At 38.8% G+C, this 19,258-nt stretch overlaps 1 protein-coding gene across 1 annotated transcript in view; it reads left to right on the top strand.

Moving 5' to 3' along the window:
* Window positions 1–413: 413 nt before the first annotated feature.
* clvs2 (clavesin 2) overlaps window positions 414–19,258 on the top strand; it is a 48,732-nt gene continuing 29,887 nt past the window's right edge. Inside the window, exons 1-2 of the mRNA XM_041805921.1 lie at window positions 414–932; window positions 7,619–7,793. Coding sequence (XP_041661855.1) covers window positions 544–932; window positions 7,619–7,793 — 564 coding nt within the window. The 5' untranslated portion in view covers window positions 414–543. The remainder of the gene's footprint in view (window positions 933–7,618; window positions 7,794–19,258) is intronic.

The raw sequence follows: 19,258 nt of genomic DNA, 5'->3' as shown, positions 1-19,258 counted from the left end.
GCATCAGTCGGTCGGCGGATGGAGATGACGGCGGAGGCATGCTGCTGATGTTCTAGGCAGGTGCTGCAGGATCGTGCCGCAGGGAGACTGGTGATGCTGTCGTCGTCATTGTGCCACAGAGAGAGAAAGAGAGAGAGACAGGAGAGGAGAGGCTCTGACATGGAGGGAGTGAACGGATGTTCGAGCTCAGGCCGCCCGGATCAGCAGGTTGGATGTGCCGCTTGAAGCGTGGAGGAGCTGAGGCATGACAAACACGGTGGTCAAAATCACTATAAAGTTCATTTCGTTAAGGTGGAATTGCTTTTTATCCTGTGCGTAAAAGTGGTACGTACACATATGATGATTGAGCATCACAGGAGCATCACAGCAGCAGCGTCTGTGCCAGCTCAGGGTGGATTACAGAGCAGCAGGCCTCCATCTGAAGCCAGCTTCTGATCCAGAGAGAAGACTACCAGAATATTCTTCACCCTGTTGCTGGAGCTAACAATTGATCGTGTTGTTTCTCTGCTGTGGTCCCCCGTGGAGGGACAGCTGTTGCAAAAGATGACTCACTTGCAGGCTGGCCTCTCTCCAGAGACTCTGGAGAAAGCCAAGGTGGAGCTCAAAGAGAACCCGGAGACTTTACACCAGGACATCCAGGAGGTCCGGGACATGATCATCACCCGGCCGGACATCGGGTTCCTCAGGACAGATGACGCCTTCATCCTCAGATTCCTCAGAGCGAGGAAGTTCAACCACTTCGAGGCGTTCAGGCTGCTGGCTCAGTACTTTGAGTACCGACAGCAGAACCTGGACATGTTCAAGAACCTGAAGGCGACAGACCCGGGGATCAAACAGGCCCTGAAGGACGGTTTCCCCGGGGTGCTCTCCAATCTGGACAGATACGGCAGGAAGATACTGGTGCTGTTTGCAGCCAACTGGGACCAAAGCAGGTAATAAAGAGGTAGAAGGTTGTGACTAAGGGTTTCTCCCATATGGAAGACAGTTTCCTCTTTTCTCCTGTTGTTGTAAAGATATAAACATGGCAGCAAATTAAGAACTGTTCAGAAGCTGAAAGACTAACATCAGACAAATAAGCCCATCACTCAAGCAAATCTAGATGGACATAAAGAAAGCCTTGCTTCATGTTTACTAGCAGAAACAGCAGATCACAGCAGTAATGTTGTCATCTTAAATGTGTGAGAGTACACGCTGTGTCTACAGGCAGTCCAGTCCAGAAGAAGACATCCCAGCTCTGTTCGTGGTGTGAGCTGTCAAATATCAAACCTTGTTTTTGTACACATTTAGGCGAGTCCACATCCAAAAACCTGAATTTGATATCCCAGTTAATTTGTTTCATAAACAGCGTGTTAGTCTGATCAGACCACAGGTGGACAGGTGCAAGACTGTACTCATATAAAAGTACAGTAACTTTGGTCAAAATTTATTCAAGCAGATTTAAAATTACTAAATCTACTCAAGTAAAAGTATTTAAGCTAAAGTTTGCTCAAAGTACTGAGTAGCTACTGAGGAGTAACATATTTCCTCATTGCCAATTACAACATTAGCACATGACTCTTCAACCTGGCTGTACAGGTAAAGTCAAACCTATCCATCCATTTTCTACCACTTATCCCATTTGGGGTCACAGGGGGGCTGGAGCCTATCCCAGCTGAGAGGTGGGGTACACCCTGGACTGGTCACCAGTCAATCACAGGGCTGACATATAAAGATAGACAACCAGGCAGGCTCACGTTCACACTTACGACCAATTTAGAGCCATAAATTAGTGGGAGGAAGCCGGAGTACCTGGAGAGAACCCACGCATGCACGGGGAGAACATGCAAACTTTGCACAGAAAGGCCCTGACTGGGAAGTGGACCAGGGACCTTCTTGCTGTGAGGCAACAGCGCTAACCTCTTTGCAGCCCAAGCCAATGCTAACTATCATGTGTAGTCAAAGCCAAACAACTGAAAAAAAAAAGCAGAACCTCAGTGTTTTGATTTTTATTGTTTTTTTTAACTCAGTACTTGATGCTTTTTAAAATAATGTAAAGAAGTGCAATAATTCCCCAAAATATAATTAAGTAAAGTAAAATTTCTGATTTCACATTGCACTCAAAAAAGTACAAGTACACAAGAAAGCTACTCAGTTACAGAAACTAGAGCCCTGTGTGAGACTCTTTTATTTATCCTGCTCCTGCTGGATTACCGCCCTCATTCACACAGATTCTGACAACCTATGTTAAGTATTTAGAATAACAGACAGTGCCTTAAATTAAAGGGGACATATGCAAAAATCACTTTTTAAGGCTTTTCTAACAAAAATATTTATACCCCTTGAAGTCCACCCCCCCCCCCCCCCCACACACACACACACACTCTTTCTCCACCTTTCAGAAAATGTGTGCTGAAAAAAGCTGTTCTCAGATTTTCCCCTCATGATGTCATGTGGGGAGTGAACACCACCCCCAGGTTTGGTTTGCCCTCCCTGCTTGGAAGAAAGCCCCTGCTGCTACCTGAGCCGTCCCGGAAACCCGATTTGTACTGCGCATGTGCAAACACGAGTCTACATCTGCTCAGCATTAATTCTAACCCTAGCCAGTGGAATTCAAATGCTAAACCTAACCCCAGGAAGGTAATGAATTAAAATATACACCTACCCCAATGAGCTACCCCTTTTAAGATGAGCTAAACTTGTCTTAAAAGGGTTAAATATGTCTCCTTCAAAGGAATGTTAATATTAATTTGATCACATAAGCACCACCCTGACAGAGTCTCCTCTCTGAATAAAACAACCCCAACACTCACATCGTCAAGCATTACAGTGTCACACATAGATAAAACAGCAGCTGGGTGATTTAACTCCTGGTTATGAGTTACATAATAATAGCAATGTCAAAGTAAATTTACACATCATTTATTTTAAAGTCATACAGAGGTGGAATTATTTTCTGATCTCTGGAAAGTTTGTGCGTCATTAAATCTGCAGCTCACTTCCATCAGTGTGTAAAGATTACACACACTGTGATGAGTTTGAAGGTTTTAGAGGTGCATGTGTGAAAAGGGCTAAACAAAGACAAAGAGAACACATCTAAACTAAATGGGCTTCAGTGTGAGGAGCTGTCCATTCAGCACCACACAGTCAGAAAACTACTAGACGTACTTTTATGTTTCTTTTCTCTAATAGGCTCTTAAAGTCAGTACCAGAACAGAAATATTAAAACTGACTTATGGTACACGGACACCCAGAAATATCCAGCTGCTGTCACAGCCTTCGGTCATCCTGAAGCCTCTGTTTATAGTTTTTCCGCCACTACATAGCTGCAGGGATTTGTGTCCATTCAACCACACCATCACCATTCAGCATCATTCAGGCGGCTTTCAGGGTTGTTAGGTCTGGCTCACTGTTGGTGGTCCTGGTCCTGGCTTTGGATTTAAGCTCTAAATATATTTTTTAATTTTGTGTTTTGCTTATATGGGTGTGTACCAACCAACCCTCTGATCTTTAAGGAAAAACAGATCCACATTTTCAATTCATGAACCCTAAGAGGTGACAGTGTCCCCATTATACCCCCTGGTAGCCTAAATAAACCTTTGAAAAAGCATAACAAGCTATTAGCAGCATGATTAATTATTTTAACCTCGTTATGTGGTACTGAAATAATAACAGCTGACTCAGAGATGACTAGCGTGCACCTGCCTGTATTATTATTGTTTCTTTTACCACAGAACAACTATTTAGTCGGATCTTTAAAAGTTAAATATTGTTACTGGTAGGTATGAATATCTACAGCTGTTGTATCAGCCATACATCCACCTTACAGTCAGCTGCACACAGCCATGCTCAATCAAGAATGGTTGTGTGCAAATTTACATTTTCAGCATGTTTTTAAACATTACTTTGATTTCAGTATAAATCTCACCAAGTGACCATGTGTTTATTTATCTAATTTTTAGCATACATTTTTAAAATAGCAACAGTTTGTAATCATTTGAGAATATTATCTTGGGACCCCCTCCAAGCGCTTCATGCCTTCCTGGGGGGTCCTGAACCCCATGCAGAGCCACCTGCCTAGTGCAACAATTGTCAGAAATTTCCATAAAAGTTTATGTTACTTGTTTGGGTATTTTAAGAATTTGTTTTGAAAATTTCAAGCATTTCCATAGAAGTTTTGGAGACATGTTTGTTTATTTTTGACAATTCAGTTGTTTTTTTTGACAAAATTTGCTTTGAATATTTTGGGTTTTTATAATGGAATTTGGCGAATCATTTGCATGTTTAAGGATGTTTTTTTTTTTCAATTATCAAGCATTTTCATGGAAATTTGGAAATGTTTTTGCCATTTTCAGGGGATTTGGATGTTTGAGGAGAATTATCCATTGTTTTCATGTATTTTGGGTGACTGTGATTTTTAGGAATTTAATTTGAATTTTGGGGGAAAATTTGCTGTAAAACCTTTGAATTTTTTCACAGAAATTTCGGGGGATTTATTTGGATGTTAGGGGGAAATTTCCATTGTTTTCTTTATTTTTTTATATATATATATATATTTGGGGTATTTTATCAAGCCTTTGTTGCTAGAGGAGGAGATAGAATTGGAAACAGGGATGAGAGACTTGCGGGAAAGGAGCACCAGTCCAGACTTGAACCTGGGTGGCCTACACACGGGGCGCAGCCTAACCACAAAGCCATCTGCGCCCAAAACTTTCCATTATTTTCATATAGTGTTGGGGACTGTATTTGTACGTTTTGGGAATTTAACTGGAATTTTTGGTAGAGAATTTGCTCTGAAATCATTGAGAATTTCCATGGAAATTTCAAGGAATTTGTTTGGGTGTTTGGGGGAAATTTATCCATTATTTTCTTCTTTTTTTGAAAGATATATTTTGGGGATTTTCAAGCCATTACTGATAGAAGAGGACAGTGGATAGAATCAGAACAGGGACGAGAGACATGCAGGAGCCACGATCCAGACCTGAACCCTGGCAGCCCATGTACATGAGGCCCAACATAACCATTGGCCATCTGTGCCCAGAATTTTCCATTATTTCCATGTAATTTTAGAGAATGTATTTGTAAATTTGGGGGAATTTGATGACATAATTTAGAGTGAATTTTCTTTGAATTTTCTGGCATTTACATTGAATTTGGGGGATTTTTTTTGTTGGAATTTGGAGGCATTATGATAGGGTTTCACTAAATCTTTTGGGGAATATTTTCAGAAAGTCTGGGGTACGTTTAATGGGATACATTATGGTATGTTAAAGATTTTTTACGGATATTTTAGGGCATTTATGTGGATTTTGGCACCATTTATAACCCCTAACGTCAGGCCAAAATACTCAAAAAACAATCCAGGTCTGTATTTTCTGCAAAATCATTTTTGGTCAAAATAATTCCTGTTCAGAGATGGGGCTGAGCTTTTAAACTTAAACAAATTCATTTACCTTGAAGCAAAATCCTGCAATAGAGAACAATGTGACATGAATTATTCCACTAAACCCAAACAGTGATTCATTTCCCTGTCTTAATACAAGTCAAATTTAAGAAAATCTTGACTCCTTTATGCTCTGGTTTTTACTTTTTTCTACATTAAAACATCAAAATACTCAGAGAGAAATTCTGCATGACTCAGATCTGCACTTTGTGCTTGAAGTTGGAGGAGTTGTGTCTGTTTCGCTGCCAATTAAGAAACTTAAGAGAGAATATTTATGATCTGCAGAGGGAGGCAAAAGGTTTCTTGATAAAGAATCAGAGGAAAATGGAGAGGGAGACGAGATAATGAGGGTAAAAAAAACAGCGGTTAAAGAGGACAGTGAAATATCAGCTGGGTGATAAAAACCCTGAACAGAAACAGAACCAGGAAACAGCTGAGAGCTCAAACATCCAGCTGTTCTGTTTTACTTCTCCACTCTCTTTCCTAACACGCTAACAACTCCGACTCACGCCTCATTAAGTCAGTAATGAACTAGACTGTCAGAAGAAATGACTGATATTCTCCTTTTAAACTTCGATCTATTAAGCAAACCGTGCCGTGAGATTGAAATCAGATTTACAGTTTTAATCACATTTAACTTTAGATTATTTTTGACAAGAGAACAAATTAAGGTAAACAGACTTGTGCTTATGTTGCTCTTTTCCAGTCATCTGACTGTTTAAAGCGTTTTTCAAACTCCAAGTTAGACCCAGTCACTCCATGTTCACACTCTAGAGGGGTTTCCATTCAAATATGTCCCAAAGATTCAATAATTTATAGAAATTCAGCCAAAGAAAAGGCTAATTTTTGCATGTTTCCATCCACTGTTTTATTCACATACTGGGAGCAGCAAGTGGTGCTGCCCTTGAAAAGGAAATAAGAAGCTGCAGTGCAGGAAGTGTGGGAATCGTATACATTGTGTGTAGAAATCTTATGATAATTCCAAATCCACCTACTGTATCAGACTGAGTACAGAACAAGTGGGCCCAGCCATGGGTCAATTTTGCTCATGTGACAGTAAGCCAGGAGGGAGAGGAAAAAGGGAGGAATTGAGTCGCGGCACAGTTCAAATCAATCAGGCTTAATGTGAAAGCACCCTAAGGCTGTGGGAACTAGAGTAAGCGCCATTATCCACAAATGGAGAAAACTTTGAACAGTGGTGAACCTTCCCAGGAGTGGCAAGCCTACCAAAATGACTCCAAGAGCTCATTGACGACTCATCCAGGAGGTCCTGAAAGAACCTAGACCAACATCTTAAGACCTGCAGGCCTCCCTTGACTCTTGAAATGCACTATATAAATTCAAAATATTATTTATTATTGACTCAGTCAAGGTCAGAGTTCATGACTCAACAATAAGAAAGAAACTGGACAAAAATGGCATCTATGGGAGAGTTCCAAGGTCAAAATCACTGTGGACCAAAAAGAACTCAAAGGCTCGTCTCACATTTGACTAAAAACATCTTTTGGGGAAATATTTTCTGGACTGACCAGACAAAACCTGACCTTTCTGGAGGGTCTGTGTCCTGTTATGTCTGGAGTAAAACTAACAGCATTTCATCAAAAGAGCATCATGCCAACAGTCAAACATGGTGGTGGTAGTGTGATCGTCTGGGGATGCTTTGCCGCTTCAGGACTTTGACCACTTGCTGTGATTGATGGAGCTATGAATTCTGCTCTCTACCAGAAAATCCTGACGGAGAATGTCCGGCCATCATTTCATGACCTCAAGCTCAAGAGCACTTGGGTTATAGATCAGGACAAAGATCCCAAACACACCAATAACTCCAACTCTGAATGGCAGAAAAAAAACCGAAATGAAGGTTCTGATCTGTTAAATATTACTGAGATGCCGTGGCATGACCTTTAACAGGCTGTTCATGCTGGAAAAAAATAAAACAATTATGAAAAGAAGAATGGGCCAAAATTCCTTCAAAGCTTGCAGTTCTTGCTGCCAAGGGTGGAACAACCAGTTATTAGGTTTAGGGGAAAATTACTCAACACAAGAAAATTCTTATGGCGCACCACTGATCTTTATCCCCATCATTTTTCTTTAAATTCTGTTTTTTTATTCACCTTATTCTTTAGTCAGCACTCTTCACTAGATAAGAATGTAAGAAAACCTCCTATCTATTAACCTCTTCTTTGTTTTTCCCCCCAGATACACCTTTGTGGACATACTGAGGGCGATCCTGCTCTCTCTGGAGTCGATGATAGAAGACCCGGAGCTGCAGGTCAACGGTTTCATCCTCATCATTGACTGGAGTAACTTCACCTTCAAACAGGCGTCCAAACTAACTCCCAGCATGCTCCGGCTTGCCATCGAGGGGCTGCAGGTAGGATGCTCAGCTGTCAGAGAGCGTTTTGTTGTTATGTGGTGGCCTCACAATGCCAGAACTGTATTTGTGAAGCATGTTTGGATCTGTTGAAACCAGTCACTAGGAGACCTACCCCTGTTGAGACTGGAAATTTGACACTCGCATTTTACAGAAACAGAAAAACGGTAGTTTTTACCCTCGTCATAGCTGAGGGTAAATGCTAAATCATAACAGTAAATCAACTGTGAAGGACTATTTCTCATGTTCTGATAGAGACAACTGCCTTCCCATCAACTCCTGTGCTGTCAAATGTTCCGCTTAAGAACAACTCGAGTGCCGTGTTAAAGTTTGGAGCTTATTCAAAGCGCGATGAAAGGGAATAATGGCATTTCCATTGTGATTACTCACTGCTGGCTGGTTTCGTCAAGGCTCATTGGGCAGAGACGATGCAAAAAAGTAAATCTAAGTGGTCGTCCGTTCAGCTTTCTTTGGTTTTCATGGTGTCTAAGGCATATTCCTGTTTATTCTCCTGTGGAAGATAGGCATCAGAGCATTGAGATGAATTTGGCAGAGCTCATTGGGTTTGTATCTGTGATTTTTTATGGCATGAATATCAGGACACCTTTACTGTCATTATTGTTATAAACCTGGAGAGAAAAGGCTCCTCTGGGTCCTGGCCAAACACAGGAAGTAACATCTTTCTTCTGTGTGTGTAGGAAGCTGTTTTATTGCTTTCTCAACATCCCTGTGAATCATCTGCCAGTTCGCGTTGTGCTCCATTAGTCAGAGTGAAATCTAACAGGAAGTGTTTCTGGAGGAATGTGTTGAGTAAGGCGCAGCAGTACGGCCTTAAAGATTATCTGATTTACTCCTGATGGATGCCAAACTGTCAGCTCTGCTCTCCTTGATTTTAGAGAAAAACTGCAGCTTAAATTCAGTTACAAAGATGACAAAATAAGAGCAGGACATCTTAGTTCTTAATGCAGAAGAAAGTCATGCAAATTTAGCTACTTTTTAAAGGCTTAAAAGTACCTGGATTTATTTTGATTTTTTTTCATTTAAGGGCATTTTTGTGGTACACCTGCTTTGAAAGGATTATCATATAGTCAAATTGTTGCAGCTGAAGATACAACTGTGATTTCATCCTGCTGAAGATTTGACAAATAAATGCTTTAATTTTAGATAGTAAATGGACTTCAGCTTGGGCAGCACTTTTCTAGTCATCTGACTATGAAAAGCCCCTTTTATATTAAAGTTTATACTTAACCATTCACAAACTGATACTGATCAGATAAAGTGAAATAAAATAAAATACGATATAATACTGAGTGATACAAAACAGCTGTATACGACACTACTATATGATACCATAAAATACAATTAAATACAGTACAGTACAATACAATATGATTGAATATGTCTTACAAGGCAGCGTGATATGACTTGAGACGGTGTGATACGATGCAGTGTGATCCATCACACTGATATATGATGCACAATAAACACATTATGATACGATACAACACAGTGCGTTACAATATGGTACAAAAAATGATACAGCGTGATGCATTACAGTATGTTATGATACGATGATGTATGATATGATACAATACGATACAGTATGATATCACACCATACCATACAGGATAGTACAGTATGGTATGATATGGTATGATACGAAACAATACGATACGATACTGTATAGTACAATATGGTGAAATAAAATACAATATGATACGATATGACACGATACAGTATGATACGTTACAGTACAATATGATACAATACAATACGGTACATTACAATACGATACAATATGATAAGGTACGGTACAATATGACATGATGCAATACGGTACTGTATGATACAATACAGTAAGGTATGACATGATACGATAGGATATGATATGATATGATATGGTATGATACGATATGGTAAGGTACAATACCGTATGATACAATACGTTATGATACGTTACGTTACAATACCGTACGCTACATTATGGTATATGTTATGATATGAAATGATATATGTTATGATACGATAGGATACGATACATTAGGATTTATTTCATTCTATGAGACAGTTATATGATATGATACGATACAATAGGATAAATGTCAAAAAATGATACGATTTTATATATGACATATTATGATACAATATGATACATTATATGTTATGATATGATATGATACTATACTTTTGGATTAAATACAACACAATTCAGTGTCATATGATATGATACGATATAATTCAATATGATATGACACAATCGATATGATACAATACTATATGATAGAGTACAGTGTGATACCATAATACAGTACAATTCTTTACTGTTTGATATGATATGAGTAATATGATATGGTACAATAGATATGATATCATGCCATACAGTGTGGTGCAATATGATAAACACAATGTAATAGCATGTAAATGAACAATACGAGATGAGAGATACAGTGAGATGCATTGTGATATGATGCAATACGTCACAATTCGATATGACATGATCCATAAGTTACGATACATTGTGATATCATGTGACACCTTGAACATCAGTACAATTTGATATGATACGATACAATATGACGTGGTGCGATATAATACAGTTCAGTAGGATACAATACAAACTGATATGATATGATATGATATGATAGGACACAATAAAAAGACATAACAATGTGGTTCAGAACAGTACAAAGCAATACAATAAACTACAATGTGATATGACACAAAACACTACAATTCATTAATATCAGGATGTAGAGGGCAGGATATGATTTACATTGCCATGCACATTATATTGGTTTATAACCTTGTCCTTCACAAAATTCACTATAGCAGCTGTTGTCTATTGTTAAGGATAACAGCAAAGACAAAAATCTAGAGGATCCTACAATTTTAAACATTTAAGTTCAAGTCTTTTGATCTTTCAAATGAGTTGGAATATTCTGTGCCTGAGCTATTAATAAATGCAAATATGACAGTATTAAATATTTTAACTTTAAATGGCCCTCTCTGTTGTCTCTCATGCTGTTTTTTATCCAGTGACCTTCTGTTTTCTCTTTACTATTAGCTAACTCGTATTTGCAAGAATATATTTTTTCTTTACATTTGCATTCAGCGTAGATGCCATTGTTTCTATAATGAACCAGTGAGCTGAGATGAAAGAGTGTGTCTTATACTCATTGAGCAGCTGTCTGGGCCCTTTATTACTGGCTACACTGTATGGTTCAAGTCTAAACTGCGCTGCTCGTGATCTTATGATCCTGTTTAGAATTTGAGGGGAATTTTGACTTTACAGCATCATATTATGCTGATGGTATGGCCGGGTGTAATGAGTCTAACTGTTGTTGTTACCCGTTGTCTTTTCATGTATAGTTTAAGATCAGTGTTGCTGCAGTATTTTACCTTATTCTGCACAGCTTACATATTGCATGACTCATGACCTCTCCTGACTGTTTCCTGCAGTTTTGTTTTTGTTTTTGTTTATTTCTCAAGTGTATGCTGTATCTTGCACTTTAGCATCTACTGCCACTCAGTGGCTTTTCTTTGTAACCATAGAAGCATTTGCAGCCGTATCAGTTCGGTTACATCTGTATCGATGAAAGTGTCAGCTAGGAATAGATGATAATATATTCTGCCATGTTGATGTTTGAGCACAATATGACCAGCTATAACTGTCCATCATTATAGGATAAAGAACAGTAAAACTTAGAGCCCTCTGCAGTGGTATAAGAGGAATGTCATGCAGCTTTTACAACAACTTCTCTGTAATTTTCAGCGAGTACTGAGAGTAAACACACATCACATTTCTACTTTGGCCAGATTCTTGAAGTGTTTGACAAGTCTTCCACTTCCTCCTCTTTCTGTGTTAGTTTTCTGCAGTGTCAGCATACCTGAGTCCTTTTTCAATCTAAGGGAAATAACTTTAGACTGGCTTCAGTGCATCACTGAGACGTGTCCGTATATAACACATCAGTGACGGGTCTCCAGACACAGATTAGAGGCTGAATTATTGATGGGCGCTATTAGCCCAGCCCTGAGTCATTCCTACCCATGCAACAGCTCGACATTTGGTGCAAAACAGGAAAGAAAGGACCATAATGACAGTGATTTAGTTATATTAGACAAATAAAATGGATGAAGCACATTGTGAAGATCATTAAGGAATGCCTAATGATTTTCTGCTGGATGCATTAAGGGAAATCAGTTTTAGGAGTGTTAATGATCTTTGTTTTTCCTTACTGTCAACAAATCAATCTTTAAACGTAAACCAGCTAAGGACAGCAAGCCTTGAATTGTTTCTTTTTTCTTTTTTTTTTTGCAATGAAGCTTTATTGTTGTTTAAAAACACTATCTATGCATTAGGTAATGTGTCTTCTTTAACCCCTTAGAGGACACTCTAATGGGTTTGATAGTGATCCTTGTAGTGTTAACTCTGTAAAGAGTTCAATGATCTAAATTCAACACATTACCATTTCAAATTTAGGGGGCGGATTTTCTCGTTATACCCTCGGGCAGGATGTTTGGATGTTGGCCTGTTGTATAGGCCACTGCTGGGGTTTATTTGCTCTTGTTTCTGGTGGATTGTTGTTGTCTTTGATGGTAGACACTTCTGCACCATGAGTGAAGTTGTCCACTGAGTTAGTCGCTTCCTGTCTGTAGCAAAGATGCTCTGCAGTGAATGGTGATGTGCAGACTTTTATGAAAAGGGTTTCCATACCCTGTCTATTTGTTGCATCCTTGCCAGAAGACACTTGAGTACAGGATTGCAATCTTTATTGAGTATGAAAAGTGCACTACAATATGTCAGTAATAGGGCCCAGTGAAATGTGTTAAATTTTTTGCCAAAATACATTTTTTCTCTTTGATTAGTGGACATTTACACTAGTCTTACTATCAGAGAGAGTGTCGTGTTCATGTTAGTGAATAAAATGTCCACTAATTAAATAGAAATAACCTTGCATTTATTTTATTTTTTAACATTTTTTTGTGGGAAATAGGAACAGGAAAATATTTTAAATATTATAAGATATTCATTAAGAAATTGTAGGAGTTTGAATGCATTCATACTTTTTTCTTGTTGCACATGTGCCATTATGTCTAACTTTACAGCCCTGTGTTGAGTTATCAAGTGTTTGCCAGCGTTTCAGGCAGCCGCTCCAACAGGCTGGCATTGTTTAGAGGGGAGTGGGCAACTGTTCTTGAAGTGATGCATGGGTTGTGCCGTGCATTTGTGATCCCCGCTGGGATCTCAGTCTCAGTCAAATTAAGTCCATATGTGTTTATTTACAGATTCTGTTGTTATTATCATTCTGTTAAATGCAGATATGATAGGGCCTTACGATAACTAAATTCCCTGTAAAGGGAAATCTAAAATTTGTGTCTAAACCCATAAGGTATGTAAGAATAAGGAGGCTGTAAGCTTTTGAAAATCCTGAGATCTATGTATGAGGTTTTTCACCTCTTTCTATGTATGAGGTTTTTCACCTCTTTCTTCTAGTAGGGCAGGGCAAATATAGTGCCCCATGAAGTCACTGTGGACGGAGGGAACTACCCAGCCCCCTTATGCTACAATAACATATAATCAACAAGCAGTTTGTCTCAGTACAGACAGTTGTTAGCCAATGTCACTGCCTTCAATAATGATAACTTTTTGTGCATTGTGATGTAATTTTGTCAAATCTGTCAGCCATGGTGGACTATGGGTCATTGAAAGTATCATAACAGTGAGATTTGTGCCAGAAAACAGTAAATTTGATCCCAGTCTTCTGTCTCTGCTCGGGCACAGGGCCTGACAGCTGTGCTTTAGCCAGAGTTCACAGTAAGGTTAGGTGGCAGACTCATTGCTGGAGTGCTCAACTATTTTTCAGGTGCACTAGGAACAAACACTTTACCTGCTGAAGGTGTGTTTTTCTCCATATTTCACTTGTCTTTAGTCCTGGATGATTAGAAGCAGACTGTGGCTTTGTCCCTCTCAAAGCAGCAACAGTTTAATTCCTCCTGTGTGTTAGCATTGTGATGCTCAAGTTTAGTGAAGCATCCAATGATAGACACATTCTATTCCTGCCAGGCCTGTCACAGTAAAAGCATCCATTTCTAATCATCATTGAAGACTTATGTTGAAGAGCAACATCGGAAAATCATGTGTTTTCAGTAGTGATCAAACAACAAAGACGTCTCATGAACATGAGAGAGACATCACTTCATATGGCTCAGAAAATTAGATATAATATCTGAAGACTCATCTAGAATGGCATCTCCTGACAGTCTGAGACATCACATTCGGTGAGGTTACCTCCAGATTCTGACCACTTCTGGAGATAAGACACATTTGTCACATTACTTCTCTCTTCTCTCCATCAAGCCTGTAAAAAGCATTTACAAATCTATCATAAACACCTCTCTGCATCATTGTTCCACCCGCTGTACAGTAAGTGAGAATATTAATGTTGAATTTGAGTCATTGCTTACACTCCAGCGCACACCGAGGCTTAAATATTGTTAAACAGCTTCAGTGAGTCACTCCAGTCTGAGCAGGTCTGCTTCTGAAGCAGAAAAGCAGGAAGTGTTTAAAGCGGCTGACTCACTCGTATCTGCAGGCAAAGACGGACTCTTCTTCTGCATGAGGCTCTGATGTAGTTTGATGGCTGATTTACACTGAACGCATCACTCAGTTAACTTCTGTCTGCATCAGCAACTTCATATTTACTGCTGCTGCTGCTCTTCCCTTTTTCTCTGTTTTCAAAGATTTTTCAACCGGGGTATGATTATCTGAAGTCTTTATGATGGGACGGAAACGTGACAAATAACAGACAGAAATTCACGACCGATACAAGAGTATGTCTGACTTTTTTAATTCCAGTCAACTGATTTTGTTTATACTAGTGCAGCTGATCATCCTAATTTACACTTTTAATTTTCATCCGTTTTTTTATGCAGAGCCCCTCTGATGGCATCAGTCATGAAATATTGCATGTCCATGCATGCCATGAAATGTAAACCATTTTCATTCTATTTCAGTCTCGGGTAGATTTTTTGGTCTCATGCAGGCATGGAAGGAGTGTTTTTGCTTTGGCATGAGTTTTTGATAGTTGTGGGTTGGGTTTAGTTTACAGCAAGCCGGTAAACAAAGGTGACAAATGTAGCGATTAACCTCAGATTAGTGCTGCATGATTTAGTAAAAACGTGAAATTGCATTTATACTGGGAAATATTACAATTTTCAATTCCAATTATGATTTAATACATGAATGGGAACATGAGTCTACTTGCTCAGTTGTGAAGGAAAATTCAGAGAATAATGATAGTTTTTAAGTTCAAAACAGTTTTTACAAAACTGCTTCCAAATTTTCCCCCAAGAGAAAATGTTTTTTTAATGTGAATAAAAAATAAGATTTAAAAAACCTATAATTTCAAACATGTATGACTTGTCTTTAAGCATTTTTATTTTAACATTTCTATTTTCTTTTCATTTCCGTCTGCATGTGTTTTTTAAACATCCATCTTTACAGTCAGTCAGTTATTTGAACTCATTGCCAATATTACCTAATTATTATGCTCTAATTTAGTAGGAACTCTGAGTTTGCATCTATATCGTTGATGCAGGATTGCATAACAGCAGATCATCCCCAGCCTTCAGCCTTGCCTGGTGCCCACCTTTGATCACTGTCGGTGCCAAAAACCTGCCTTTGCACAAGCTGTCTTAGTGTTCAGTGTTCAATGTCTCAGTTACCTTCAGTGCCTGAAATTCCTTTTACTTTTTGTCTAAATTCCCCTGGTTTTGTCGCTAGACTTAGTCTTTTTGTCTCAATATGACCCCAGGGTTCACACAGCCTTATGCTGCCATTAGCTTGTACATCTTTGCAAAGATGCAAAGATCATCAGGACAAATGCAGGAAAATCCAAACTTAAATAGTCGACTCTAGTAAAGGCTCTACATTAACTATAAATCCGTCCATTTTTCCTGATGCACAGCAGAAGTAAGGAAAACAAATCACCTTTTCCTAGTTTATTGTTCCACGCCAGTGGACTGTTCAGTAAGTGCTGTTTTTTTCACATCTGCATTGGCTGCTACTTACACTTATCAGTTGCTTCCTTCAGTACTCAATCCAAGGAGGTTGCTTTGACACATTTACATAGCCACTGTATTTGTATGATTGTATGACATAAATACACAATGGGAGCTTAAATTGAATGGAAACCTAATATCTAGAGATGCACTTATTGTAAAAATTAGAGCCAGTACTGATACTGGTGTTTCAAATGAGAATTAAGATGATGGCAGTGGCAGTGCTTTTTAATACTTCTTTTAGTGTAACACTCCTAGTATGTCAACATTTTCTCTCATTTTTATCAGGCGGGACTGTGGCTTAGCAGGTAGAGTGGGTCATCTCATAATCTGAGGGTTGTGGGATTGATCCCAAGCTCCCGTAGTCACAAGTTGGTGTGTCCTTGGGCAAGACACCCCAGTTTGCTTCCACAGTGCTTCATCAATGGCGTGTAAATGGGTATGGAAGTGTATGAATGAGATTAGCTAATACTGATAGTCACATCTCCATAGCAACCTCTGCGGTAAACGAATGGGTCGGTGTGGCCTGCGGTGTGAAAACGCTTTGAGTAGTCAGATGACTAGAAAAGCTCTATACGAGCTTGAGCCCATTTACTATGAAATCAGATCAGAGTTCGTCCAAAAGGTCACTTTTTCTACCCTGTAAAAAAAATGTCTGATTTGATCCAGCAGCTCGATATACTTACTACCACTTAATACTACTACTACTACTTACTATACTACTTAATATCAGCATAAAATTGATCAAACACAGCAGTTAAACATTGATTACTGATATCTGCTCATGCCAAATTATGTGGTCGATGTAAAAAGGGCTGGTATCATTGATCTGAATCTGTGTATCTCTACAGATATTAGGAAAAGTTAAATAGTAAAATATGGAATATAGACGTTTCTAAATACTATATATTTTGTTTAACATGGACAAATTAAACAGTGTAAGAAAACAACACAGCTGTTGAGGTTACTGGCAGGGAGAAATGAAGAAACCATGAAGAAAGAAAACAGTTTAATGAAGTTATAAAAAGACGAGGCTTTGGGGCAGTTTATTTATCCTTAACATTAAATACAAAGGAGCCTTAATTACAGCCAGTTGGGAAGCTGTTGTTGATTTGGCTCTACAGTTGTTTAAATGCTTTTCTTGAAGTAGTCTGAGTCATCTTTTCTCACTTTATGTCAATAAATGAAGGGTTCAATTCATGCACATTTCCTTCTTATGATAATAACCTTAAAATAAGTTTATAATCTAAATTGAATCATACTTGACAATAAGGTTTTCATCAATAAGGAGAAAGAGGGTGACTAAGCCGTCTTATAAAACCAATAAGACATTTCCGAATTGTCCTTTTTTTAATGTAAGAGACCATAATTCCTGTTTTATCCATCCTCCAGTTATGACTCATCTCCTTTCTTTCTTTTGTCTCCTCCGTGTCAAAGCTGCTCAAACCGCCTCGATTGTGATTAAATCTTTGTCATGGCAACCCCGACTATGTTCATTTTGAAGCAAACACAAACAGCATGTAGGCCACATGCCTTGGGATCCAAATTTGTAGCACAGTATGCTGCACAGATCACAGCAGCAGAGAGGCTGTTAGTGTGGATCCCTGCTAGCTGCCTGTATTTACAGCACACAATGCCACGCCGTTGTTTTGTTTACTGCTCTTCTCTGGGTTATTTTTTGGGAGATTTCTATACAGTAGAGGCAGACAGGAAACGCGGGGGCTCAGAGATGTGTAATCACATGCAACAAAGGTCTCTGGATTTGTACTAGGGGTTTTAAGGTTTGGTAATTATTTATAACTATTGCAGAATAAACATTACGCTGATAACTGTTTCAGAGCCTAAATAGTAACAGGGCTCTAATTACAATAATGGGCCTCAGGGCTGTGCTACCTATGGGGCCAATCAGCAGAACTGCATGACAATATGTTGAGTAAGACTCGTTTTTTTCTGCCAACACAAGTGACAGAGAGTGACAGGACCAATCAGCAACGAGGGGCAGTGCTTTCAGGTGCAGTGGAGTCGTGACGTAAATAAGCAGCAACAAGAGGCCAGTGCAATAATGGCAGAAGAGCTTAGCGCGGATGCTGTTAAAGCACCAGTTTTATCAGAACTTGACGACATTTCTTCGCTCTTCGGTCGCGGCTACATCACATGTTTTGTTGCTCTGATTGGCCTGTAAAGATGTGTCTGACAGAATGTTCATCCAATCACCCTCCGAGTTTTGTCTTCAAATGCTCTGCCCTTTCCCAAACGCTTAGTATTGAAGGTTATCCAGATGGATGTGTGAAACAAGTCCATCTGGCGTGTCAGGTTAACATTTTATAGCTTTGTGGAAAAAACCTTGTGTACCTGCAGAGACCGCATCCTTGCACAGGAAGAACATGCAAAGTCCACACAGAAAAGCCTGGGGCAGTTGGGATTTAAACCTGGAATAGATTTTTTTAGAGAAAATTTAAGCCAAAATATATAACCAATATAGGCTGATGTTTCAATCTCATATAGGCAGACACTGAAAAAAGATAAAGGCCAATATTTACAGCTGATATAAGGTTATATTTACAGCATTTAAAGGCTGGTATTGAGAGAAAATTGAGGCCAATATTTAAAACAGATACAGCCCAATGTTAAGAAAACATATAGGCCATTGTTTACAGCAGATATGGGTTGATACTTGCTGATATAGGTCCATTTTCACAACCAACAATATCTAGAGAAAATATAGGCCAGTATTTACAGCTGATATAGCCCACATTAAGAGAAGAATTATGCCGATATATATTTATAAGATAGGCTAATGTTTAGATCGAATAAATGCCAATATTTGATAAAAGTATAGACCAACATTTACCACTGATATGGGACAATATTCAAAGCTTATATAGGCCCATTTTCAAAGCCAATAAATGGAGATATTAAGAGCATTTTAGGCCTTTATTTTCAGCTAATATGGCCTAATGTTTAAGGAAAGATGTAGGCCAATACAACCAATATGGCCAATGTTTAGATCTCATATGGGCCAATATTAAGAGAAGATATATCCAGTATTTACAATTGAAATAGACCAGTATTAAGAGAAGATATAGGCCAATATTTAAGGCTTATGTGCCAATATTTCCAGCTATTATTGTCCAATAAATAGAGAAAATAAGGCAAATATTTATGTCCTTTACAGGCAGGTATAAAGCAAAAATCTTGGCCAATATTTACAGCTGAAATAGGCCAGTTTTAAGAGACAGTATAGGCTAGTATTTACAGCTGATATGGGCCCATTTTTAAAGCCAACATAGTCAGAGTAGGAGAAATTTTAGAGTGATATTTTCAGCTGATATAGGCCAATATTGATAATAGATTCAGTCCAATGTATAACCAGTATAGGCTGATGTTTCAATCTCATATAGGCT

This window comes from Cheilinus undulatus, linkage group 14, assembly GCF_018320785.1.
Source record: "Cheilinus undulatus linkage group 14, ASM1832078v1, whole genome shotgun sequence".
NCBI classification, from domain to species: domain Eukaryota; kingdom Metazoa; phylum Chordata; class Actinopteri; order Labriformes; family Labridae; genus Cheilinus; species Cheilinus undulatus.
The sequence above is the reverse complement of the archived record's forward strand: the minus strand, read 5'-3'. Positions and strand labels throughout refer to the sequence as shown.